General features: G+C 42.9%; 1 protein-coding gene across 15 annotated transcripts in view; it reads left to right on the forward strand.

Annotated features, from left to right (window-relative positions):
* Nucleotides 1-1,814: 1,814 nt before the first annotated feature.
* The window catches only part of sorbs2b (sorbin and SH3 domain containing 2b), an 82,522-nt gene continuing 57,642 nt past the window's right edge, over nucleotides 1,815-26,694 (forward strand). For 3 of the 15 annotated variants that reach the window (XM_036970455.1, XM_036970461.1, XM_036970462.1), the window contains exons 1-3: nucleotides 1,816-2,174; nucleotides 7,582-7,739; nucleotides 23,403-23,458. In XM_036970455.1, coding sequence (XP_036826350.1) covers nucleotides 23,449-23,458 — 10 coding nt within the window. In that variant the 5' untranslated portion in view covers nucleotides 1,816-2,174; nucleotides 7,582-7,739; nucleotides 23,403-23,448. Of the gene's footprint in view, nucleotides 2,259-7,581; nucleotides 7,740-23,402; nucleotides 23,459-23,552; nucleotides 23,630-26,694 lie in introns of all 15 variants that reach the window. The other 12 variants (XM_036970469.1, XM_036970463.1, XM_036970464.1 and 9 more) reach the window with 10 other exon arrangements.

Genomic DNA, 26,694 nt, shown 5'->3' on the forward strand with positions numbered 1-26,694 from the left:
GCGCCATGTTTTGATCAGTAAGCTGCTCTTCATCTGGACATTATCTCCTGTCTCAAGTGTTACAATTGTTGAACTTTTATGGGATGCTGCGTGGTCGGGTCTGGCCGACAGGGCTTCTGTTTATCACAACTGTCCTGTGCACTTTGATACATGGCTGTCACAACATCACCCTCCCTCCACTTAGCTTACTGCAGGTAGTACCGCAGGCCTACATACTTTTTCAATTGAACCATAAGGTTGGCCGTTCAACAGAACAAAGAGGAAAATGTGTGATTGACTTTAGTATTTCAGCATGATCACTCCACTCCAAAACAAGTCAATTTAGAATTGTGATAAAGGTTGTTATCAGATGGACGTGGCAGTTAGGAGTCTGAGAAAGGCAAAGATAAGAACAGAATTCTTTCAATAGCGTTTTATCAGCTAGCTACTTGGCACATATGCAGGTTAAATAGCTCGGAAGTGGACCAGGGGAAGTGGACCAGGGGAGAGGCATAATTATAGGTTGTATTTTGAAACACAACCAGATACTGAACCACTAAGTGATATGGCAGATCAGTCACCCGTCATCACAGTCCCACTACGTCTTCAGCAGGACAGGACAGGCTCACCCACACTGTGGTGGGGTAGGGGTGGGAGAGTGGAGAATAGATACAGAGTTACAAAAAATAACATTGGGTTCTGGGCACTCTTTCATATGATACAAGTATTGTAAAGCCCAGCACTAAAGTCAATTTTTTGTCCCCCAAATTATTATTTTTGACTTGGGGGATTTTAGTTTTTTTTAAAGACTGTAAAATCACCAAGATTTCAGATAAAAAAATATATTTATTTATGAAATCTGTTCCCAAGTATTCCCGCAAATAAGAAAAGATCAATATGTGCTGGTGTCTCAATGTAATCAAGGTGTGAAATGATTGTTATTTTCAAATTCAATCTCTCTTTGGGCTTAGTTATGGTCAATTTGCAGTGTACAAATTCATTTGCTCTGACAAAAAAATGTTTCACATGTGGAGTGTTATTACATGTGAACCTGCAAATTCGATTTTCTCACGTTATTGAATTTCATTACATTTGGAGTTGTTTTAAATGTGAAACGGCAATTCAACTTGTGAAAGTGAGATGTCCAGGTGAACATTTTTCACATGTGGAACTACATATTTGATTTTCAGATGTGAACGTTTTGAACATGTGAAACTGCAATTCACATGTGAGGTGAGATCCTCACATGTGAAAGGTGGTGCTAACATGTGAACTCTAAATTTAATACATGGGAAATATGTTTTGTTAAATTTAATTTAAGCTCAACATGTGAAAACAGCTGTGTTTTATTTTTTTTGGAAGCAATGATTCATGTTGCCTGGTCTTTTATTATAATTATTATATTGCTCTGGCCTCCTGACCATTTGCTCCACAAAAATCGTCCCACAGCTGAATAGTTGCCTGCCTGCCCCTAGTCTATTTCAAGCACAGTGTCACCTTGTTCTAAAGCTCAATGAATAAAGAACGAAAGGGTATGGGTATATGGTGCACACAAGGTAAAGCTGATTGCCTGATAGGCTACTGTGCATGAGAGAAATTGGATTAATTAGGCCTAATTCATAAAGTCGGTGACGGTGATGCATGCATTAATTAGTAACACAAACACGTTGGTTTCTTGAGGGGGTGAAATGTTGAGAAAACATGCACTTTTAAATGCCCTGAAAGGAAGTGGATTTGCTCCATTCAGAAGGACCTCGTGTTCATGATAGGCCATGCATGCCTTCCTTACAAATTGAACTGTTGGTTGTTTCCATGACTACGAAAACCAGCGCTGCACCAATGACTGATCTTGTGTTGGGCGACACAGCCATTTTCGCTCTCGGGGGAAAATAATATTGTACTGCGGTATTAAAACAAGGATTCTATTCTTGAAATACACACAGGCATACAGGTTGGATAGCAATAATTTATTTGGTGTGTTGCAGTTTCCCGACCGTGCACTGCATTTACGGTTGGGGAAAACTGATTATCTTCTGTGAAGCATTTGTGGAGCTGCGTATTGTCTTGCGGAAGCTGGTCTGGGATGCTGTCGGAATAGATATCGAACTCATCCCATACTAGGCAACTGATCCAACAGCAGTGTTTGCGCTCTATGGACTGCCTGCCTGCCTGCCTGCCTGACTCCTCAAAAACAGGTGCATATAGTCTATAAATCATTTGTGGGAAAATATTTGCGCATTGTATTTCAGGGTCAAAGGAACACACGGTGGCAATTATTGGTAAGTATATTTATTGTGGCAATGGGCACGATAGAGGTGGGATAAATGTTCTGTATCACGGTTATTTAACTAGGCTACTGACTAATCACGCGCTGGAAAGTTATCTAAAGATACATTATTTTTTGCACTGTTATATTGTACCACTGTGCTCAAAGCTGACACAGTTGTAAAGAGTTAAAAATTTGTAACATTAAGGGAAGCGTTGTATAACTCCAGCATACGGTCATTCACGTGACGCATTGTCCCATTATTACATGGGATTAAAGGGGTTCATTATTTTCAGAGCAGTTGAAGCGATGTGACTTCAAATCATTCATTTTGACTGATCAAATATAACACTGGTAGTACTGTTGTGTTGTAAACAAAGGGATTGTACCCTATCAAAGGTCCATTTTAAAACGTGTTAATTTGTTATGTTCGCAAGTGTTCTTCTGCATCAAAATGATCGAACTGCCTAGACTGGGTCACGCTTTAGATTAGACCTAGGTGATAAAGTGAAGTGACAGCTAGGCCTGTGGAATAACATTGAATTCAGTTAAAATGTTTAAAAATGTAAACTATGACTAGAACATGCCAGACATGTCAAACATCCTTGCGTTATATTTATAATATTCAACGATGAAGAATGAGTTATTCCAGGTAAGATTACATCAAGGACGGTCATATTGTGACATCATATCATACATATATTATGTTATATGTTATCATACAGCACACTAGACTAACCAACACATGTTCTATGTCAAGCCCTATGAGAATAGAGTACCAAGGTCATTGAATTAAACTACCATTATACTGTATACAGATGTATAGAAACAAATTAGACCAAAACTTGAATTATAGCACTCACAATGTGTGAAGCTACTTCAACTCCAAATGGTACTCTCTTCCCTTTGTAGTACACTACTTTCGACAAAAGTAGTGCACTATATAGGGAATATGGTGGAATATGGTGCCTGTCACTTCGGTATAAAGGGTCGGGAGACAGGCGCAGGAATGCGTAATAGTTTAAAAAAATGTCTTTACCCAAATTACAGCGTGCCGTGTACAGGCACGGGGACGAAGACCAAACAAACACATATACAACACACAGGGTTGAAACCCAAACAAAAGAGTGAGGAGTACCTTGAATAAATAACACAAGCGCACAATGATTATCACACGGGACGAGACCCGTAATCATCTGCGCAATCCACAATGGCACGAAAGCCAAAACAACATAGCACAGATACTCACACAAAACAATGGACATTGTAACAATAATCGACAGGACACTGGTAAACCAAGGTTACACTTATACAATTACTAATCACTTGGAATAGGGGCCAGGTGTGCGTAATGTTCCAGAGGGATGTGACAGTGTCATTTGGGACTCTCCCTTTGAAGCATTAATGCATACCACAGATGCATACCTTCCATTCATAGGTTTGGCCATACATCGTCCTATAACACAGTCTGGATACACATCAGCCTTTGACAACTATCAGATATCCACCTCCTCATAGTGTTGTCATATTCCTACACATGAAAGTAAAAACGATTTTGTCCATTTTTTTAAGTTATCATCAGGAAGTGACCATCACTGTCAATGGTCAATAAGTCATATAAATTATTTCTCTCTTAGGGGCTGTGTGGAATGAAACAGCTGCCACTTGATAATATATACAGTACTGTAGCTCTCCCCTGGTACTTGCTGTCAGCCAGTTAGTGTGTGTGTGTATAGATCATGGGGTGTAGATGGACATGACATTAGGGGAAAGAGCAATGTCATACACCTGTGTGCTGATTGATGCATTTTTTTCCTCCGCCATTTTGAATGCCATTAGGTTCATTTACCTTGGCTCGAGTAGTCGAGTATTGAAAGTTAACCTACATTTCTTTGCTGTTTGAAGTCCAAACACAGATAATAATTAAATAAATAAATAAAGGGCAATGACATTTCACATTGAGAATGTTATTCATTCATGCTGAATTCCCAAGGGTATAAACTGACAGATGCCTATAATACTACAAAGAGCCACCCACTTGTATGGAGTCGCTGGTAGGCTAGCCTACCTCTTGGCTCTGAACCTGATTATCCCTAAAATATCAGTCTGTCCTGTCTTAATGGTGTAGCTAACCTCGGCAGGAGAATATGAGTGATGTTGGTTTTATTGCACAGGTTTCTTTGGAACATGTTTGTGCTGACACCTTCAGTCATGGCACATTCTGTGACCTCTTGGGTGAAGGGGGAGTTCCTCTTCCAGGAGACGTCTGTCATGGCCCCCACCATGTCCAGGCTTGTTGGTGCCAATCGTCCACAGAAGTGTTTGTCCCAAATGGCACCCTATTCCCTACACAGTGCAAGCCTTTTGACCAGGGCCCATAAAAGTAGTGCGCTACATAGGGAATAAGGTGCAATTTGGGACGCAGCCAAGATCTGACCAGGCAGATTTCTATCCAGCATTGAGTTATTGTGGAGCACACTTACTTTCTGGACTGTGAGTGATACAGTATTCTTGCAATCATATTTCAAGTTGCAATACATTTAGATGTGACTTATAACTGTAGGTTATTATCCTCACTGCCATAGAGACTATTTGGTTTAAAGCCATCAGTTTATACCTTTGGGAATTCAGCATGAATTAATAACACCTTCACTGTGAAACGTTAATGCCCAATTTTGAAATGTAATTATCATCTGTCTTTCCCTTCAAACAGCAAATAAATGCCACCCGAGCCACGGCCTGTTCACCCCGCTACCATCTAGAAGGTGGAGACAGTACAGGTGCATCAACATTGTGGCCAAGAGACTGATAAACAGCTTCTATCTCCAGGCCACCAGACTGTTATATAGTCATCACTAGTCAGCCTCGGCCCAGCACCCTGCCCTGAACCTTAGACACTGTTACTAGCAGGCTAACACCAGGTACTCTACCCTGTACCTTAGAGACTGCTGCCTTATGTACATAGTCATGGAACACTGGTCACTTTAATAATGTTTACATACTGTTTTACCCACTTCATATGTATATACTGTATTCTAGTCAAGGTACATATTATATAACTACTGCTGTACACACCTTTTCTATTCATATACAGTCCATACTATCTATTCGCAACACTATATACAGTGCCTTCGGGAAAGTATACAGACGCCTTAACTTTTACCACATTTTGTTAGGTCATGGTCTTATTCTATAATCAAAAAGTTTTTTTCTCGAAGCCACTCCTGCATTGTCTTGACTGTGTGCTTAGGGTCATTGTCCTGTTGGAAGGTGAACCTTCACCCCAGTCTGAGGTCCTGAGCGCTCTGGAGCAGGTTTTCATCAAGGATCTCTGTACTTTGCTCTGTTCCCTCGATCCTGACTAGTCTCCCCAGTCCCTGCTGCTGAAAAACATCCCCACAGCATGATGCTGCCATTACCATGCTTCACCGTAGGGATGGTGCCATGTTTTTTCCAGACATGACTCTTGGCATTCATTCCAGCAAAATATTTTAAGAACCTGTTTTTGCTTTTTCATTATGGGCTATTGTTTTTATTTTACTAGGCAAGTCAGTTAAGAACAAACTCTTATTTTCAATGAAGGCCTTGGAACACTGGGGTTAACTGCCTTGTTCAGGGGCAGAACAACGGATTTTTACCTTGTCAGCTTGGGGACTTGATCTTGCAACCTTTCGGTTACTAGTCCAATGCTCTAACCACTAGGCTACCTGTGATTAGGTCTCTGAGGAAATGTTTTTATTTAATCCATTTTAGAATAAGGCTGTAACGTAACAAAATGTGGAAAAAGTCAAGGGGTCTGAATACATTCCGAAGGCACTGTACATATTTATATTCTGGATTTGGACATTGCTTGTTCTGATATTTCTTAATTTCTATCTGTGTTTATTGTTTTGTATTTTTAGGTAATACTGCACTGTTGGAGATAGAAACATAAGCATTTCGCTGCACCTGCAATAACATCTGCAAAATATGTCTACGCCACCAATAACATCTGCAAAATATGTCTACGCCACCAATAACATCTGCAAAATATGTGTAGGCCACCAATAACATCTGCAAAATATGTGTAGGCCACCAATAACATCTGCAAAATATGTGTAGGCCACCAATAACATCTGCAAAATATGTCTACGCCACCAATAACATCTGCAAAATATGTGTACGCCACCAATAACATCTGCAAAATATGTGTAGGCCACCAATAACATCTGCAAAATATGTGTAGGCCACCAATAACATCTGCAAAATATGTCTACGCCACCAATAACATCTGCAAAATATGTGTACGCCACCAATAACATCTGCAAAATATGTGTACGCCACCAATAACATCTGCAAAATATGTGTAGGCCACCAATAACATCTGCAAAATATGTGTAGGCCACCAATAACATCTGCAAAATATGTGTAGGCCACCAATAACATCTGCAAAATATGTCTACGCCACCAATAACATCTGCAAAATATGTGTACGCCACCAATAACATCTGCAAAATATGTGTACGCCACCAATAACATCTGCAAAATATGTGTAGGCCACCAATAACATTTGATTTGATGTTTTGATACAGTGTTGGCCAACAGTCCCTTGAAAAGCTGTCAACCTCCTGACATTTGTGTCAGGGTCTAACCTGTCTCCCTGTAGCCTGAACTGTTGTGGTCTCCCTGAGAACTGTGGTGGTCTCCCTGACAGATCGCCACTGTCATCAGTCATGAACGTCACTGGTAAAAATAGATCTGATGTAATACGGTCAGCCTAGAAGAAATACTGCACATCACCCACATATACGTTTCCCTTTCGACTTGACAAGAAATTGCATTCCGGCATTCCTTTTAATTGCTTCATTTCCTCACTGTGTGTGTGTGTGTGTGTGTGTGTGTGTGTGTGTGTGTGTGTGTGTGTGTGTGTGTGTGTGTGTGTGTGTGTGTGTGTGTGTGTGTGTGTGTGTGTGTGTGTGTGTGTGTGTGTGTGTGTGTGTGTGTGTGTGTGTGTGTGTGTGTATGTGTGTGAGAGAGTGTTGCCTCCGGAGGTTCAGCACCTGAATTTCAAGACCTTGAAATCCCTCTCTATACCTTGGCTACTATCTTCCACAGGTTCCAATGGTGTTGATTTACCAAAAATGCCCCATAACCTGCATAGCGCAAATGTTTGTATACTCACAAATGTGTTCCTGCGTATATTCTGTGGTATGCCGTGTGTCACTTTTCCCCAGAGAGAGCCCCAAGAGTATCTTTCCAGCCCCTAGACATACATGTCTGCATCTGAAAATAGCTCAAACCGCGGCAGCGCTGCTTGGACAGGCATGGGTTGACTCTGTCACGTCTTTTGCCTCCAGAAACCAGGATCACACTTGTCGGACCTTAACCCTGCATGCCAATGTGGTGAAATCTGCTGTGCCGCCGCCCAGAAAACAGATATAGGGAGAGGAGCTACATAAAACATCACGGATGTGTTTTCATTCTATCACGTAGTGTGTCTCGCTCTTCATGTCTGGTGAGATATTCCCTATCTTTCTTTGAATGATGTATTGGATACATGCTGCTGCCTCATGGCAGGTTAGCTTTCCTGGCTGGTTTGCAGCAGGTAGCCTAGTGGTTAGAGCAGTGGGCCTGTCACTGAAAGATCGCTAGTTCAAATCCCTGAGAAGATGAAAAATCTGTTGATGTGCTCTCAAGCAAGGCCCTTAAACCTAATTGATCTAGGATCGCTGTTGATAATGGCAGACCCTGGCTGTGACATTACTCTCTGAGGGTGTCTTGGGGAGTTGGGATGCGCAAAAAACACATTTCCAATTCACTCATGTGTATTAATATACACTTGAACATGTGTGAAATAGGACAGCTATAAGCACCCACCTAATTATATATATATTTTTTTTTATCTCAGCTGATGGTTAATGGTTTTCTGTGTTAAATGAGGAGATGATAAATTGTATATTGTACCATTAAGTCAAAAGTGGAAAGAAATAGTATGGAGTCTTCAATTCTCTTTCTTTGACCAATTGGAGTTATTAATACTTTTTTAAATGTATGAATTTGAATAAGCTACTAGTAATTATACTCAGACTGTGAGAACACTGGTGTGGTGTTATGGAATACATGATGTAGGCTGCTCACTGTACATGGTATGCTTCATTATGGTACATGGTATGCTTCATTATGGTACATGGTATGCTTCATTACGGTACGTGGTATGCTTCATTATGGTACGTGGTATGCTTCATTATGGTACATGGCCTTGTACGGTTTTATATAAGTAAGAGCAGTCATGTTCAAGGTTTACTTTGACCTCAAAATATGTCATTACAGATATGCCACTCTTCCGTAAATCATATTTGTGTGACTGCTGAAGCGGTGGCTGACAAAACATTGCTGCGTCTCAAATGAAAACAATGCCACCTCGGTTATGGATAATGTGACTCTTCACCTGGAAAGCAAAAGAGTCGCAAGGTCTGGGATGGTTTGACTGTCAGGGTTGAAGTTGAGAGACCTTCGGAGAACTACCATAGAAAGTGATGAGTGCTGATGATAGAGGCAGGAGACGGGACATCATTCCATAATGGGGGGGTCTTCTAATGGAATGAGACCAGATAAGTGCAGGGTGAGTACAGTCCAACCACTGATGTAGTGTGATATACACTGAATAAAAATAGAAACTTAACAATTTCAACAATTTTTCTGAGTTACAGTTCATATAAGGAAATCAGTCAATTGAAATAAATGTATTAGGACCTAGTCTATGGATTCCACAACTAGGCTTTATTACAGACATATATACAGTTTCATCAGCTGTTCAGGTGGCTGGTCTCGGATGAACCCACAGGTGAAGACGCCGGATGTGGAGGTCCTAAGCGGGCATGTGAGGCGGTAGGACGTACTGCCAAATTCTGTAAAACAACGTTCGAGGCGGGTTATGATAGAGAAATTAACATTTAAGTATCTGGCAACAGCTCTGGTGGACATTCCTGCAGACAGTATTCCATTTGCATGCTCCCTCAAAACTTGAGACATCTGTGGCGTTGTGTTGTGTGACAAAACTGCAAATCTTTGAGTGGCCTTTTAATGTCCCCAGCACAAGGTGCACCTGTGTAACGATCATGCTGTTTAATCACCTTTTTGATATGCCACACCTGTCAGATGGATGAATTATCTTGGCAAAGGATAAATGCTGACCAACAGGGATGTAAACAAATTTGTGCACAAAATTTAAGAGAAATACGCTTTTTGTGCATTTGGAACATTTCTTGGATCTTTCATTTCAGCTCATGAAACTTGAAACACTTTACATTTTACATTATATTTCCACTTTACATTATATTTTTGTTCAGTACAGTATGAAATAGTATGGTCTGGGCTTTAGCCCTCTGATGGTATCATTTTGGGTTATAGCAGTGTAATTTGCCAGGTTTATATTTCCTCTGGATGTTCAGTAGGGTATAGTGGATTAGTCAGTGCTTAGTTTACAGTATGTAGTGCTGCGCAATTCTGTAAAAGATCATCACTATTGACTTTCCCAATATTCATTTTCCATTAAGTTTTCCATCAATGGAAACTCTGCTCCGCTGTTTGATGCTGGTACTTTGGCACACGGTGTACACAACACAATAATAAAAGGTGCAAAACAACAAGTGGAGCAGCCGACGGATGCAGGCTGAATGCCGGACATACTACTCAAGTCCGTGAAACCACGAGAAGGAGCGCAAGGCCATGTGCAAAAGATGATTGCGCAATACGTATAATATTGTCAATCATCAATGGGCAGGAAAGTGCTCCTTATATGCCTGTGGCAAAGCCTTTCAAAACCTATTTTAAAGCAGAATTCTGGTACCGATTATAAAAAGCTAGTGTTTCACATTGTTGCCATAATTATACTAAATGTTAAACAGGACTCAAGTCCTGTATATCAGGGCAATATCTGACACTAATGCTTAATGTATGTATTTATAACTGCGTAAAAAAGCTGAAAATCCATAATCCACGCGCAGATAGTTTTATTAAAGTAAATAGAGTATGGAAATAATATGGCAAAAATACATAGAATAGCATTTAGCTTCCACCCTTCAGTGAATATTATACTATAGTTCAGGGACGAGTTCAATTCATTTCTGTGCCATTAAAAAAATTTAAGAAGGCAGTCCTACAGTAATTCACAAGGTAGTGGACCCATGTAGTCAGTGGCCTTAAAGATCAGTACCCTCCCTCCCAGAAGGATACAGACTTTCTGGCAGCTAGCCTCTCTCTCTAGACTCTCTGGCAGCTAGCCTCTCTCTCTCCAAAGCAGCTATCCTATTTCTCTCTCTCTCCCCAGACTCTCTGGCAGCTAGCCTCTTTCTCTTTCTCTCCAGACTATGCAAGCTAGCCTCTCTCTCTCTCCAGACTCTCTGGCAGCTAGCCTCTCTCTCTCTCGCCAGACTCTCTGGCAGCTAGCCTTTCTCTCTCCCCAGACTATCTGGCAGCTAGCCTCTCTCTCTCTCTCGCCAGACTCTCTGGCAGCTAGCCTCTCTCTCTCTCTCGCCAGACTCTCTGGTAGCTAGCCCCTCTCCAGACTCTCTGGCAGCTAGCCTCTCTTTCTCTCTCTCTCTCTCTCTCTCTCTCTCTCTCTCTCTCTCTCTCTCTCTCTCTCTCTCTCTCTAGACTCTGTCAGCTAGCCTCTCTCTCTCTCCAGACTCTCTGGCAGCTAGCCTCTTTCTCTCTCCCCAGACTCTCTGGCAGCTAGCCTTTCTCTCTCCCCAGACTATCTGGCAGCTAGCCTCTCTCTCCCCAGACTCTCTGGCAGCTAGCCTCTCTCTCTCTCTCGCCAGACTCTCTGGTAGCTAGCCCCTCTCCAGACTCTCTGGCAGCTAGCCTCTCTCTCTCTCTCTCTCTCTAGACTCTCTGACAGCTAGCCTCTCTCTCTCCCCAGACTATAGCAGCTAGCATCTCTCTCTCTAGACTCTCTGACAGCTAGACTCTGGCAGCTAGACTCTCACTAGAATATCTGGCAGCTAGCCTCTCTCTCTCTCTCTAGACTCTCTGGTAGCTAGCCTCTCTCTCTCTCTCCAGACTCTCTGACAGCTAGCCTCTCTCTCTCTCCCCAGACTCTATAGCAGCTAGCATCTCTCTCTCTCTAGACTCTCTGACAGCTAGACTCTCCCTCTCTCTCTCTCCAAACTCTCTGGCAGCCAGCATCCCCCTCTCTCTCCAGACTATATGGCAGGTAGCATCTCTCTCTCTCTAGACTCTCTGGCAGCTAGCCTCTCCCTTTCTCTCTCTCCAGACTCTCTGGCAGTTAGCATCTCCCTCTCCAGACTCTATGGCAGCTAGACTCTCTCTCTCCAGACTCTCTGGCAGCTAGCCTCTCTCTCTCTCTCTCCAGACTCTCTGGCAGCTAGCCTCTCTCTCCAGACTCTCTGGCAGCTAGCCTCTCTCTCTCTCCAGACTCTCTGGCAGCTAGCCTCGCTCTCTCTCCAGACTCTCTGGCAGCTAGCCTCTCTCTCTCTCTCTCTCTCCAGACTCTCTGACAGCTAGCCTCTCTCTCCAGACTCTCTGGCAGCTAGCCTCTCTCTCTCTCCAGACTCTCTGGCAGCTAACCTCTCTCTCCAGACTCTATGGCAGCTAGACTCTCTCTCTCTCCAGACTCTATGGCAGCTTGCCTCTCTCTCCAGACTCTATGGCAGCTTGCCTCTCTCTCCAGACTCTCTGGCAGCTAGCCTCTCTCTCCAGACTCTCTGGCAGCTAGCCCCTCTCTCTCTCCAGACTCTCTGGCAGCTAGCCTCTCTCTCCAGACTCTCTGGCAGCTAGCCTCTCTCTCTCTTCAGACTCTCTGGCAGCTAGCCTCTCTCTCTCTAGACTCTCTGGCAGCTAGTCGTTTTCTCTCCAGGCTGTGCTGGAGGGCTTGCATGACCGGGGTATTTTTAGCTTTGTACCACCGTGAAGGAGTGACTTAGCTGTGACCGTACCGCTTTCTTTAAACACAGCTCATGTCTCATGTGTTTTTGGTTGTATTGTGAGGAAGTGTTTGGTATCTTCTGTTGGTGTTTTTTGAGCATTAGTGTTTTTGAATTGACTATTAAATGGGTCTTAGTGCATTATCATTTGTTTCATGTTTGTTTACTATTAAATTAGAACACATCTAGGCTCTAATCATTATATCTGTCAGAGATCTGATGAGCAGGCTGTTTGAAGCTCCCATTTTGAAACTGTTATCTGAGAGATGATCTTGTGTTAGAAGACTTCTTAGAAGACTCATCTTTCTTAACTTATTAGTTGATGATCAGCAGGGGATTTCTCCAAAGGTTAAACACCCAATTAACAGATGCTTCTCAGACCCCAGGGACTGGCCACTAGTGGGAGGAATTTAGGCTGAGTACCAAATGTCCCCCTATTCCCTTTATAGTGCACTACTTTGGACCAGGGCCCATAGCGCTCTGGTCCAACGTAGTGCACTATATAGGGAATAGGGTGCCATTTGGGACGCATATTTAGCCATGCTGACCTGCTGCAGAGCGGAGGCGGCTGTGAATCTCCTTCCCCCGGGAGATATTTGTTTGATAACATTAAGGAGAAAATTCCAGCACCATGCCTGCTAAGGGGTGCTTGTGTATGCATTGCCTGGCTGCCACTTAACTCTGGTTGGCACTGTGCAGGGGTAGGAACACAACCCACCACCCTCACTGAGACAGTCTGAGAGACACTGTAGCATTTTATTACTGCCTGCTGACTGTCTTCATCTGACTCCTCTTCATACAGTATGTGTTAGGATGTGTAGAATATAGAGCTATTGACATGGCTGTGTAGAATATAGAGCTGTTGGCATGGCTGTGTAGAATATAGAGCTGTTGACATGACTGTGGAATATAGAGCTATTGACATGGCTTTGAGTGAGAGTGTATGTAGAATATAGAGAGCTATTGACATGGCTGTGTAGAATATAGAGCAATTGACATGACAGTCTGGGAGACACTGTAGCATTTTATTACTGCCTGCTGCCTGTCTTCATCTGACTCCTCTTCATACAGTATGTGTTAGGATGTGTAAAATATAGAGCTGTTGACATGGCTGTGTAGAATATCGAGCTGTTGATATGGCTGTGTAGAATATAGAGCTGTTGATATGGCTGTGTAGAATATAGAGCTGTTGACATGGCTGTGTAGAATATAGAGCTGTTGATATGGCTGTGTAGAATATAGAGCTATTGACATGGCTGTGTAGAATATAGCGCTATTGACATGGCTGTGAGTGAGAGTGTATGTAGAATATAGAGCTATTGACATGGCTGTGAGTGAGAGTGTATGTAGAATATAGAGCTATTGACATGGCTGTGAGTGAGAGTGTATGTAGAATATAGAGCTATTGACATGGCTGTGTAGAATATAGCTGTTGACATGGCTGTGTAGAATATAGAGCTGTTGACATGGCTGTGTAGAATATAGACATGTGTCACGACTATCACCGAAGGTGGCTCCCCTTCCCGTTCGGGTGGCGCTCAGCGGTCGTCGTCACCGGTCTACTAGCTGCCACCGATCCCTTTTCCCCTTTTCGTTTCGTTTGGTCTAATTGGGTTCACCTGTTCCTTGTTTGGGGGTTTGGGTTGGGGTTATTTAAGTTCAGTTGGCCCGCCTGTGTGTGTGTGGGCTTGTTTGCTGTTTTTGGTTCAGGAGTGTCCTTTTCATTTATGTCCCCTTACAGCGTGTGTACCGGTGTTGTACATTTAGGAGTGTTTTACGCCTGTGTTCGACATTACCCTCTTTTTGTTCGCTGTTGTTGGTCCGGAGTAAATGGTTTTCCGAATCCTCTGCTCTCTGCACCTGACTCCACACCCATCACTCTTCTAAGCCTGACAACATGGCTTTGAGTGAGAGTGTATGTAGAATATAGAGAGCTATTGACATGGCTGTGTAGAATATAGCGCTATTGACATGGCTGTGTAGAATATATAGCTATTGACATGGCTGTGTAGAATATAGAGCTATTGACATGGCTGTGTAGAATATAGAGCTGTTGACATGGCTGTGAGTGAGAGTGTATGTAGAATATAGAGAGCTATTGACATGGCTGTGTAGAATATAGAGCTATTGACATAGCTGTGTAGAATATATAGCTATTGACATGGCTGTGTAGAATATAGAGCTATTGACATGGCTGTGTAGAATATAGAGCTGTTGACATGGCTGTGTAGAATATAGAGCTATTGACATGGCTGTGTAGAATATAGAGCTATTGACATGGCTGTGTAGAATATATAGCTATTGACATGGCTGTGTAGAATATAGAGCTATTGACATGGCTGTGTAGAATATAGAGCTGTTGACATGGCTGTGTAGAATATAGAGCTATTGACATGGCTGTGTAGAGTATAGAGAGCTATTGACATGGCTGTGTAGAGTATAGAGAGCTATTGACATGGCTGTGTAGAGTATAGAGAGCTATTGACATGGCTGTGAGTGAGAGTGTATGTCGAAAATCTGTCAAAATCTGAAACAGCCAATTGGAGCTAGTGCATTCTCCTTGAGGATCCATCTTGAACGAGCCTATGACTTTTTAAGGAATGCATTATGCCAGTGCCTGCCCAGAAAAAGCAGTGCAGGACATTAACAGTTACCCCTCGTTGCTTGCAATGACAGGGTTCTGAAAATGCAAGATTTTCTCTTGTTCTGGGTTCTGCATGATCCTTTTTGTACCTCTACCTAATGTAGATAGATAATGTGGCAAAGAATGATCCCATTTGAAATAGTTGTAACAGAGGTTGGTGTAAGATAGGCGTAAGCTCCATCCTCCTCTCCCTCTCACAGGTACATACTTGCAGCGGTGCCGTCAAACTGTCATCTTACTAGCTCACAATTCAGTGTAGTCTTTTCTCTTTCCCAACAACACATGTTCTTATAAAGACACGGAGTACCAAAACACAGCAATTCAGTGAATTATCTCTGGTTCTTAACGTATAATCCCCAGAAATGCCCTGTGTACTGTCCTCCAGAATGAATAAAAAGTAGCTGAACAACACTTAAACTGGCCTGTCCTTCACTTGATGTGATTGTGGATCCAGATCCAGAAATCCATTTTTAGGCCGCTTAAGACTTGTTTGTGTTCACATTCTTTGCTCACAAATATACTCTACATAAATAGCCTGAATCTAATTCAATAGGGAAGCAGACATTTTGGATGCCTTTTCCCCCAAGCTTTCTGTATTTTCTGTGCAGAGAGAAGTCTCTTCTCTCAGTCCTGCTGTGGCTCAGATGCTGTGTGATTTTAGCTGGGAGAGAAGCTTGTAGAAGATCAAGATAGATTTTAGTTGGTTGAAAACCATCATAGTCTGTCTGCACTTCTTCCAACTCTCCAACTGCACATGATTTAGACTAGACAGGTATTTTATCGAGCAACAAAAACATCATCAAACAAGGCAATCCGTTTACACTTTTACATTAACAGGTTCGTAATGTGTAAATTCTTTGATAGCAGTTTTTGTGTATTGTGCATAATAGGCTACTTTTATATTATTATGGTTTTGTTATGTTGCCTATTCCAATCACACCAAGTGACAGTATTTGATGTGATTTATAGCCATGTTAATATGTGCTTTGAACCAGCTAAATGCATCTGTAAAAGAGCCTGTTTCTCTATGTCGGTCCCAAATGGCACCCTATTCCCAAAAGTGCACTACTTTTGACCAGAGCCCTATCAAGGGAATAGGGAGCCATTTGGGACACATCCACAGTGTGGAGCAGCTTGGCTCTGACCTCTGAAGGACAGGTGAAGTGCAGGTTGTTATACTGCTGTATATACATGGAACAAAAATAGAAACGCAACATGCAACAATTTCAAATATTTTGTGGCCAGTGGAATGTTGTCTCACTCCTCTTCAATGGCTGTGTGAAGTTGCTGGATATTGGCGGGAACTGGAACACGCTGTTGTTTATGTTGATCCAGAGCATCCCAAACATGCTCAATGGGTGACATGTCTGGTGAGTATGCAGGCCATGGAAGAACTGGGACATTTTCAGCTTCCAGGAATTATGTACAAATCACCAGACAATGGGCCTCGGGATCTCATCACGGTATTTCTGTGCATTCAAATTGCCATAAATAAAATGCAATTGTGTTTGTTGTCCTTAGCTTATGCCTGCCCATACCATAACCCCACTGCCACCATGGAGCACTCTGTTCACAACGTTGACATCAGCAAACCGCTCGCCCATAAGACGCCATACCCACTGTCTGCCATCTGCCCAGTACAGTTGAAACCGGGATTCATCCGTGAAGAGCACACTTCTCCAGCGTGCCAGTGGCTATCGAAGGTGAGCATTTGCCCACTGAAGTCAGATACGATGCCAAACTGCAGTCAGGTCAAGACCCTGGTGAGGATGACGAGCACGCAGATGAGCTTCCCTGAAACGGTTTCTGACAGTTTGTGCATCAGCTGTCCGTGTGGTTGGTCTCAGACGATCCCACTGGTGAAGAAGTCTGATGTGGAGTTCCTGGGATGGTGTGGATACAAGTGGTCAGCGGCCGGGAGGCCGGTTGGAGATACCGCCAAATTCTATAAAATGACGGTGGAGGTGGTTTATGGTAGAGAAAGGAAAATGTCATTCTCTGGCAACAGCTCTGGTTGACATTCCTGGAGTTAGCATGGCAATTGCACGCTCCCTCAACTTGAGACATGGTATTGTGTGTGTCTGTGGTGTCTGTGGTGTTGTGTGACCAAACAGCACATTTTAGGGTGTCCTTTTATGGTTCGCAGCACAAGGTGCAACTGTGTAATGTTCATGCTATTTAATCAGCTTCTTGAGATACCACACCTGTCAGGTGGATGGATTACCCTGGCAAAGGAAAAATGCTCACTAAAAGGGATGTAAACAAAGGTGTTCGGTGGGGTTAAGGTCTGTCCTGGCCATTCAAGTTCTTCCACACCAATCTCAACAAACCATTTCTGTATGTACCTCGCTTTATGCACAGGGGCATTGTCATGTTAAAACAGGAAAGGGCCTTCCCCAAATTGTTGCCACAAAGTTAGAAGCACAGAATTGTCTAGAATGTCATTGTATGCTGTAGCTTTAAGATTTCCTTCACTGGAACTAAGGGGCCTGGCCCCAACCATGAAAAACGTCCCCAGACAATTTTTCATCCTCTACCAAACTTTACAGTTGGCACTATGCATTGGGGCAGGCAGCGTTCTCCTGGCATCCGCCAAACCCAGATTCGTCTGTCGGACTGCTAGATGGTGAAACGTGATTCATCACTCCAGAGAACGCTTTTCACTGTTCCAGAGTCCAATGGCAGCGAGCTTTACACCACTCCAGCCGATGCTTGGCATTGCGCATGGTGATCTTAGTCATCTGTGCGGCTGCTTGGCCATGGAAACCCATTTCATGAAGCTCCCGACAAACAGTTATTGTACTAATGTTGCTTCCAGAGGCAGTTTGGAACTCGGTAGTGAGTGTTGCAATTGAGGACAGATCGGTCCAGCTCTGTGAGCTTGTGTGGCCTACCACTTCGCGGCTGAGCCGTTGTTGCCCCTAGGCGATTCCACTTCACAATAACAGCACTTCCAGTTGACCGGGGTAGCTCTAGCAAGGCAGAAGTTTGGCAAACTGACTTGTTGGAAAGGTGTTATCCTGTGACGCTGCCATGGTGAAAGTCAATGAGCTCTTCAATAAGGCCATTCTACTGCCAATGTTTGTCTATGGAGATTGCATGGCCGTGTGCTCAATTTTATACACCTGTCAGCAACAAGTGTGGCTGAAATAGCCAGATCCAGTCATTTGAAGAGGTGTCTACATACCGTTGTATATATAGTGTATGTTGACTACGATGTTACTGTAGATAATATGGTGAGCTAGCAGTTTTCGCTTGGAAAACAGATAGTCCACAGGCGAAGGGAAGGGGTGAGAGGAGGAGAGCGAATGGATGCGAGAAGGAATTCAACGAGCTGTTTGTATGTGGCTATGAAAGTCAACTGTTTGCGTGTGAACGGAAGCAAATGGAACAAAATGGGGATTAGCATACCTGAATTTGTCCAATAGAAACTCTCGTTTGCAACTGTTGGACTAATGACTACACATAGGTCAGCTTGATGCAGGCAAGAGTGTTCAAGGCAGTATTGAATGTGTCACTGTCTGTCCATGTGACACTGTCTTTCACCTACACTGAATTCATAGGCTAGGTTGTAGCAACCTCATGATGGGGATAGGGAACATTTTAGTATCATGTAGTAGCCTGAACCTATCGGTGTTTAAACTGGGTGAATGGAATATCAATGACAGTCATCCAATATGCTGTAATAGAAATAAGGCCATGCTCATCAGGAAATGTATCGTCCTCCCTCATCTTAAACAGCACCGACCGCCACTGATTAGGACGGGGATATTACTTAAACAGCCATATACTCTAGTGAGTAGCTATCAATCTATGTACCATTTTATGGATGTCTGAAATTCTCATCTCTATTAGGGCCAATGGTTAAATACATGGTTTATTGTCCTGAATGGCAACTGCATTGATGAAATTTTAGTTGTTCGTGGCTGGTAACCAACTTCCTACAGACATATTATATACATTTTAAGCCTTTTCCTGGAAAGCGCAGAACAATCCCCTCCTGAAACTCCTCATTGTCATGCCTGTGGAGATCGTAGTATGTTGACTGAATACCATGTGGGAACCATAGAAATAGAACCAATCTAGTCCTTCTAATTCTAGTCATTCTAATCATACTAGTTCTGTGGTTGGAACATTGGGTCCCTGTCTCGTCTCCATTGCTCCTTGTCATTGAGGTGCCAGGCATAGGTTTCATGGGTTTGCCAGGCAAGAGTGTGACTTAACATCAAGTGTGAGACGATTCCTGTCTCTGTGGCTGGCCAAGCCAACCATGAGTTGCCCAAAAGAGGACTATAAATGGGCATCAAACAAGGAACAGCCGAGTCACCAAGATGGCCGTCGCCACCACCACCGCCACAAATGTAAAACACACATTATGTTATAGGCTAGGGGCTAAAATGATCATCATTCATCACCTTCTTAGACTTTACTAATTTGAAAAAATGTTGGGTGGGAATGCAGTCCACATTTAAAGGATGAACCTTACAGATATTTTCTATGCAAGTTGTACTAGTTGAGAAGTAAGAGCTGGAAGGGCTTGCATTTAAATATTGTATTATGCTGTATTGTGATACAGTACAGTGCTTCTCTACTACTGTCTGGGAGATGTAAGAACTCATGATTTGATTGTTAGAGGCGCTGTACTAATTGAATATCAAAGGGAACTCTCTGTCTGCACAAAAGTATCTGATTAATCTAATCAACAGTGTGTCTCACCCGTGATACTCTGCACTGAGTCAGCCAGGTCAGGATGTTCCTGTGTGTTTATGAGCTGCATCCCCAGTCAGTCCTCATTAACGTAAGTAATGACATTTGCCTCTACTCAGCCATCTGGGTCCTGGCTCTGCTTCCTAAGATTGCCTCCTGGAGTAGGATAATTAAATGGATAGTATGAGGAAACTTGCTATAACTCTTGCAGACAATATCAGAGACACTCCCACTGCCACACCCTCTACTGCCTTACTTCCAGGCTATACCATACCATCTACTTCCTCACCTCCAGTCTATACCATACCATCTACTGCCTCACCTCCAGGCTATACTGTACCATCTACTGCCTCACCTCCAGGCTATACTGTACCATCTACTGCCTCACCTCCAGTCTATACCATACCATCTACTGCCTCACCAGGCTATACGGTACCATCTACTGCCTCACCTCCAGGCTATACTGTACCATCTACTGCCTCACTTCCAGTCTATACCATACCATCTACTGCCTTACTTCCAGGCTATACCATACCATCTACTTCCTCACCTCCAGTCTATACCATACCATCTATTGCCTCACCTCCAGTCTATACCATACCATCTACTGCCTCACCTCCAGGCTATACTGTACCATCTACTGCCTCACCTCCAGTCTATACCATACCATCTACTGCCTCACCTCCAGTCTATACCGTACCATCTACTGCCTCACTTCCAGGCTATACTGTACCATCTACTTCCTCACCTCCAGTCTATACCATACCATCTACTGCCTCACCTCCAGGCTATACTGTACCATCTACTTCCTCACCTCCAGTCTATACCATACCATCTACTTCCTCACCTCCAGTCTATACCATACCATCTACTGCCTCACCTCCAGGCTATACCATACCATCTACTTCCTCACCTCCAGTCTATACCATACCATCTACTGCCTCACCTCCAGGCTATACCATACCATCTACTGCCTCACCTCCAGTCTATACTGTACCATCTACTTCCTCACCTCCAGTCTATACCATACCATCTACTGCCTCACCTCCAGTCTATACCATACCCTCTACTGCCTCACTTCTAGGCTATACCATACCATCTACTTCCTCACCTCCAGTCTATACCATACCATCTACTGCCTCACCTCCAGGCTATACCGTACCATCTACTGCCTCACCTCCAGGCTATACTGTACCATCTACTGCCTCACTTCCAGTCTATACCATACCATCTACTGCCTCACTTCCAGGCTATACCATACCATCTACTTCCTCACCTCCAGTCTATACCATACCATCTACTGCCTCACTTCCAGGCTATACGGTACCATCTACTGCCTCACCTCCAGGCTATACCATACCATCTACTACCTCACCTCCAGGCTATACCATACCATCTACTGCCTCACCTCCAGGCTATACCATACCATCTACTTCCTCACTTCCAGTCTATACCATACCATCTACTGCCTCACTTCTAGGCTATACTGTACCATCTACTGCCTCACCTCCAGGCTATACTGTACCATCTACTGCCTCACCTCCAGGCTATACCATACCATCTACTGCCTCACTTCCAGGCTATACCGTACCATCTACTTCCTCACCTCCAGGCTATACCATACCATCTACTGCCTCACTTCCAGGCTATACCGTACCATCTACTGCCTCACCTCCAGTCTATACCATACCATCTACTGCCTCACCTCCAGTCTATACCATACCCTCTACTGCCTCACTTCTAGGCTATACCGTACCATCTACTGCCTCACCTCCAGTCTATACCATACCATCTACTGCCTCACCTCCAGTCTATACCATACCATCTACTGCCTCACCTCCAGGCTATACCGTACCATCTACTGCCTCACCTCCAGGCTATACTGTACCATCGACTGCCTCACCTCCAGGCTATAGCATACCATCCACAGGGTGTCCTGTGATATTCCATGCCCGTAGGGTGCTGGCTGTCTGACTTTCTGGCTGGCTGTCTGGTTAACTGGCTGCTCTAGCCTCTAGGGTTTCTCAGGCTGCCTAGTTGGTGTTGGTATGTGGGTCCAGCCCTGATCAGGCTGTCTGGTTGGTATGTGGGTCCAGCCATGATCAGGCTGGCTGGTTGGTATGTAGGTCCAGCCCTGATCAGGCTGGCTGGTTGGTATGTGGGTCCAGCCCTGATCAGGCTAGCTGGGTGGTGTGTGGGTCCAGCCCTGATCAGGCTGGCTGGTTAGTGTGTGGGTCCAGCCCTGATCAGGCTGGCTGGTTGGTGTTGGTATGAGCCCTGGGACTCTCCCTCCCCTTTTGCCTCTCCCTCCAGCAGCTGTGTCGCCATGAGTCTGCTCCCTTGAAATATAATATCATCATCTGTGCTTCATTTATCGCTGGCAGGCCTTTACAACCCCTGTTTAATCCCTGCTACATTTGTGTCTTTGAGAAACAGAACCCTCTGATGACTGGCTTTGAGAGAGGAGATGTGTGAAGATTTATTTGGGGTCTGACTTTAGGAGCCTCCTTTTTTATTAGGACGCCATATTAAGTAACTCCCCCCCTTCTCTGGTTTAGATCTACGACTGGGAACATGACTTTAGATGTTCAGCTGATCATGTTGCATGTTTGTCTTGTTGTAAGGCATTTCTAGCATTGATTGGTACTGTTGGTATATTTAGCTGCTTGTCAATAGGAGTGTTCTGAATTGATCAATAAGCTTCCACTGGTGCTGCAGGCGTCTGCCGCTGCATCGCCATGGAAATTGATAGGAGAACTACATGTGATGCATCATTCCTCATCATTCCATCATGCATTGTCTATAACTGTCTGCATTTAGAAACAAAATGATCACAAAAATCGCTTGCGCTAATCATGAGGAAAAATCAGTCAATAGTTCACACAGTTTTAATACAAAGATGGAGCAGGTGCTTCTGTTTCTGTCCACAGCTGTCCCCTCCAGTGTGTGTCAGCAGAAACATGTGTATGTCAGGCATGTGGCCAACAGAAGGCAGACTGTACTGTCTGTCTGCCATGATCCCATGTACTGTCTTCCATGATACATGTACTGTCTGCCATGATGTATGTACTGTCTGCCATGATACATGTACTGTCTGCCATGATGCATGTACTGTCTGCCATGATGCATGTACTGTCTGCTATGATACATGTACTGTCTGCCATGATACATGTACTGTCTGCCATGATACATGTACTGTCTGCCATGATACATGTACTGTCTGCCATGATACATGTATTGTATTGTCTGCCATGATACATGTATTGTCTGCCATGATGCATGTACTGTCTGCCATGATACATGTACTGTCTGCCATGATACATGTACTGTCTGCCATGATACGTGTACTGTCTGCCATGATACATGTACTGTCTGCCATGATACATGTACTGTCTGCCATGATACATACCAATAGGCCAGGTTTCTGAGGCCTGGCTGGAGGTGGACTTGGATACAGCGTTGCCTGACTGCGTGTTTCTGTGGTAGAACTCGGTGCATTTATCGCCTTTCACAGTCTACCTGCCTCGGAATCCTAAATGGCACCCTGGTCAAAAGGAGTGCACTAAATGGGGAATAGGGTGCCATTTGTGATTCATGCTGATGTTCAGGTAGATCTTCCTGCCAAGCTGGCTGCTCCAGTGACAAATATACTACTTTGGGGACAGCCTACATTGCACTGTGTTTCTAATACTACTGCAGTGCTGACACAGGCAATGTCAAATGTATAGTGTATATCGAGACTATTTGTTTTGTAAATACCAGAACAACACAATTTCATACGGAATAGAATAGGATCTGTTGAACAGTCAGCCTCAGATACCACAGTGTGCCTTTAATCTGTTACAGGTGAAACAAAAGAGTTGTCTTTCTGTTTTTACAGGATAGTGTGATTGTTTGAAGCGTTGCCGCGACGAGAGACCTTCAACATGAATACAGGTGTGTATCTGCCAGTGGACAGTTTTATCGCTCTTCTTCCTCAGGTCTCTTTGAATATCATTCAATCATTCAGCCTTTTCTTTATTCAAAACAGCCACACAAACCGGTCCTCTCTCTGGGCCTTTGTCCGACAGAGCTGCAAGTGACTGGGCTTCGTCTCATGGCTCTCTGGTAAACCAGGCCTGTTTGTTAGTCTCATTTGTGGGCTTGACTTTTCTCCCAGATATTAAAGGAAGCTCAGTGGCTTACAAAAGAACTGGGTATTCCACACCCCAGATATGCAATGAATACAACCCCCTATTTAAAGTAACTGATTGTTTACCCATGTCTACGTCCAAGCCAGGCAGCTCTTCCTGTAAGCGGCAGGCCCTAGCTAGGATGCTTTTAGTATGAGTCATGAGGAAATCATAATAAAATGCCTCTTCTTATTGCAAGGCATTGTCCATGTTGGCATTTGGGATAAAACCTATTTTCTCAGTTGCATGTGATTTGATTATTTTGGATTTCCTCGCATTCCTCTTATTAAAGTACTTGAATAAAAGCTGGCATATCACTTTTCAAAGCCATTAAAATGATGATGTATTAGAGCCTACATAGCTTCTTATGGAACAATCCTCAGATCTATGCATTGTGCATGCAGTCACTCCCACCGTGAGAGATAGGCCTGAACTATGCACCACAACGCTACGCTTTCTGATGTGTTTTCTGCTGTGTTTTCTACTGTGTTTTCTGCTGTGTTTTCTACTGTGTTTTCTGCTGTGTTTTCTGCTGTGTTTTCTACTGTGTTTTCTGATGTGTTTTCTACTGTGTTTTCTACTGTGTTTTCTACTGTGTTTTCTACTGTGTTTTCTACTGTGTTTTCTACTGTGTTTTCTGATGTGTTTTCTACTGTGTTTTCTACTGTGTTTTCTGCTGTGTTTTCTACTGTGTTTTCTACTGTGTTTTCTACTGTGTTTTCTACTGTGTTTTCTACTGTGTTTTCTGCTGTGTTTTCTGCTGTGTTTTCTACTGTGTTTTCTGCTGTGTTTTCTACTGTGTTTTCTACTGTGTTTTCTACTGTGTTTTCTACTGTGTTTTCTACTGTGTTTTCTGCTGTGTTTTCTACTGTGTTTTCTGCTGTGTTTTCTGCTGTGTTTTCTGCTGTGTTTTCTACTGTGTTTTCTGCTGTTTTCTGCTGTGTTTTCTACTGTGTTTTCTGCTGTGTTTTCTACTGTGTTTTCTGCTGTGTTTTCTACTGTGTTTTCTGCTGTGTTTTCTTCTGTGTTTTCTACTGTGTTTTCTGCTGTGTTTTCTATTGTGTTTTCTGCTGTGTTTTCTACTGTGTTTTCTGCTGTGTTTTCTGCTGTGTTTTCTACTGTGTTTTCTACTGTGTTTTCTGATGTGTTTTCTGATGTGTTTTCTGCTGTGTTTTCTACTGTGTTTTCTGCTGTGTTTTCTACTGTGTTTTCTGCTGTGTTTTCTGATGTGTTTTCTGATGTGTTTTCTGATGTGTTTTCTGCTGTGTTTTCAGATGTGTTTTCTACTGTGTTTTCTGCTGTGTTTTCTGATGTGTTTTCTGATGTGTTTTCTGCTGTGTTTTCTACTGTGTTTTCTGCTGTGTTTTCAAATGTGTTTTCTACTGTGTTTTCTGCTGTGTTTTCTTCTGTGTTTTCTACTGTGTTTTCTGCTGTGTTTTCTACTGTGTTTTCTGCTGTGTTTTCTATTGTGTTTTCTACTGTGTTTTCTACTGTGTTTTCTGCTGTGTTTTCAGATGTGTTTTCTACTGTATTTTCTGCTGTGTTTTCTACTGTGTTTTCTGCTGTGTTTTCTGATGTGTTTTCTACTGTGTTTTCTGATGTGTTTTCTGATGTGTTTTCTGATGTGTTTTCTGCTGTGTTTTCTACTGTGTTTTCTGCTGTGTTTTCTACTGTGTTTTCTGCTGTGTTTTCAGATGTGTTTTCTACTGTGTTTTCTGCTGTGTTTTCTTCTGTGTTTTCTACTGTGTTTTCTGCTGTGTTTTCTACTGTGTTTTCTACTGTGTTTTCTGCTGTGTTTTCTATTGTGTTTTCTACTGTGTTTTCTGCTGTGTTTTCAGATGTGTTTTCTACTGTGTTTTCTGATGTGTTTTCAGATGTGTTTTCTGATGTGTTTTCTGATGTGTTTTCTACTGTGTTTTCTACTGTGTTTTCAGATGTGTTTTCTACTGTGTTTTCAGATGTGTTTTCTACTGTGTTTTCTGATGTGTTTTCTACTGTGTTTTCTGATGTGTTTTCAGATGTGTTTTCTACTGTGTTTTCTGATGTGTTTTCAGATGTGTTTTCTGCTGTGTTTTCTGCTGTGTTTTCTATTGTGTTTTCTACTGTGTTTTCTGCTGTGTTTTCAGATGTGTTTTCTACTGTGTTTTCTGATGTGTTTTCTGATGTGTTTTCTGCTGTGTTTTCTGCTGTGTTTTCAGATGTGTTTTCTACTGTGTTTTCTGCTGTGTTTTCTGCTGTGTTTTCAGATGTGTTTTCTACTGTGTTTTCTACTGTGTTTTCTACTGTGTTTTCTGATGTGTTTTCTGATGTGTTTTCTACTGTGTTTTCTACTGTGTTTTCTGATGTGTTTTCTGATGTGTTTTCTACTGTGTTTTCTATTGTGTTTTCTACTGTGTTTTCTGATGTGTTTTCTGCTGTGTTTTCTACTGTGTTTTCTACTGTGTTTTCTGATGTGTTTTCTACTGTGTTTTCTGCTGTGTTTTCTGCTGTGTTTTCTGATGTGTTTTCTGATGTGTTTTCTGATGTGTTTTCTGCTGTGTTTTCTACTGTGTTTTCTACTGTGTTTTCTGCGGTGTTTTCAGATGTGTTTTCTGATGTGTTTTCTGATGTGTTTTCTGCTGTGTTTTCTACTGTGTTTTCTACTGTGTTTTCTGATGTGTTTTCTGCTGTGTTTTCCGATGTGTTTTCTGATGTGTTTTCTGATGTGTTTTCTGCTGTGTTTTCTGCTGTGTTTTCTGCTGTGTTTTCAGATATGTTTTCTGATGTGTTTTCTGATGTGTTTTCTACTGTGTTTTCAGATGTGTTTTCTACTGTGTTTTCTATTGTGTTTTCTGATGTGTTTTCTGCTGTGTTTTCTACTGTGTTTTCTGCTGTGTTTTCTGATGTGTTTTCTACTGTGTTTTCTATTGTGTTTTCTGATGTGTTTTCTGCTGTGTTTTCTACTGTGTTTTCTGCTGTGTTTTCTGCTGTGTTTTCTATTGTGTTTTCTGATGTGTTTTC

Source organism: Oncorhynchus mykiss, chromosome 31 (genome assembly GCF_013265735.2).
Source record: "Oncorhynchus mykiss isolate Arlee chromosome 31, USDA_OmykA_1.1, whole genome shotgun sequence".
Lineage (NCBI taxonomy): Eukaryota > Metazoa > Chordata > Actinopteri > Salmoniformes > Salmonidae > Oncorhynchus > Oncorhynchus mykiss.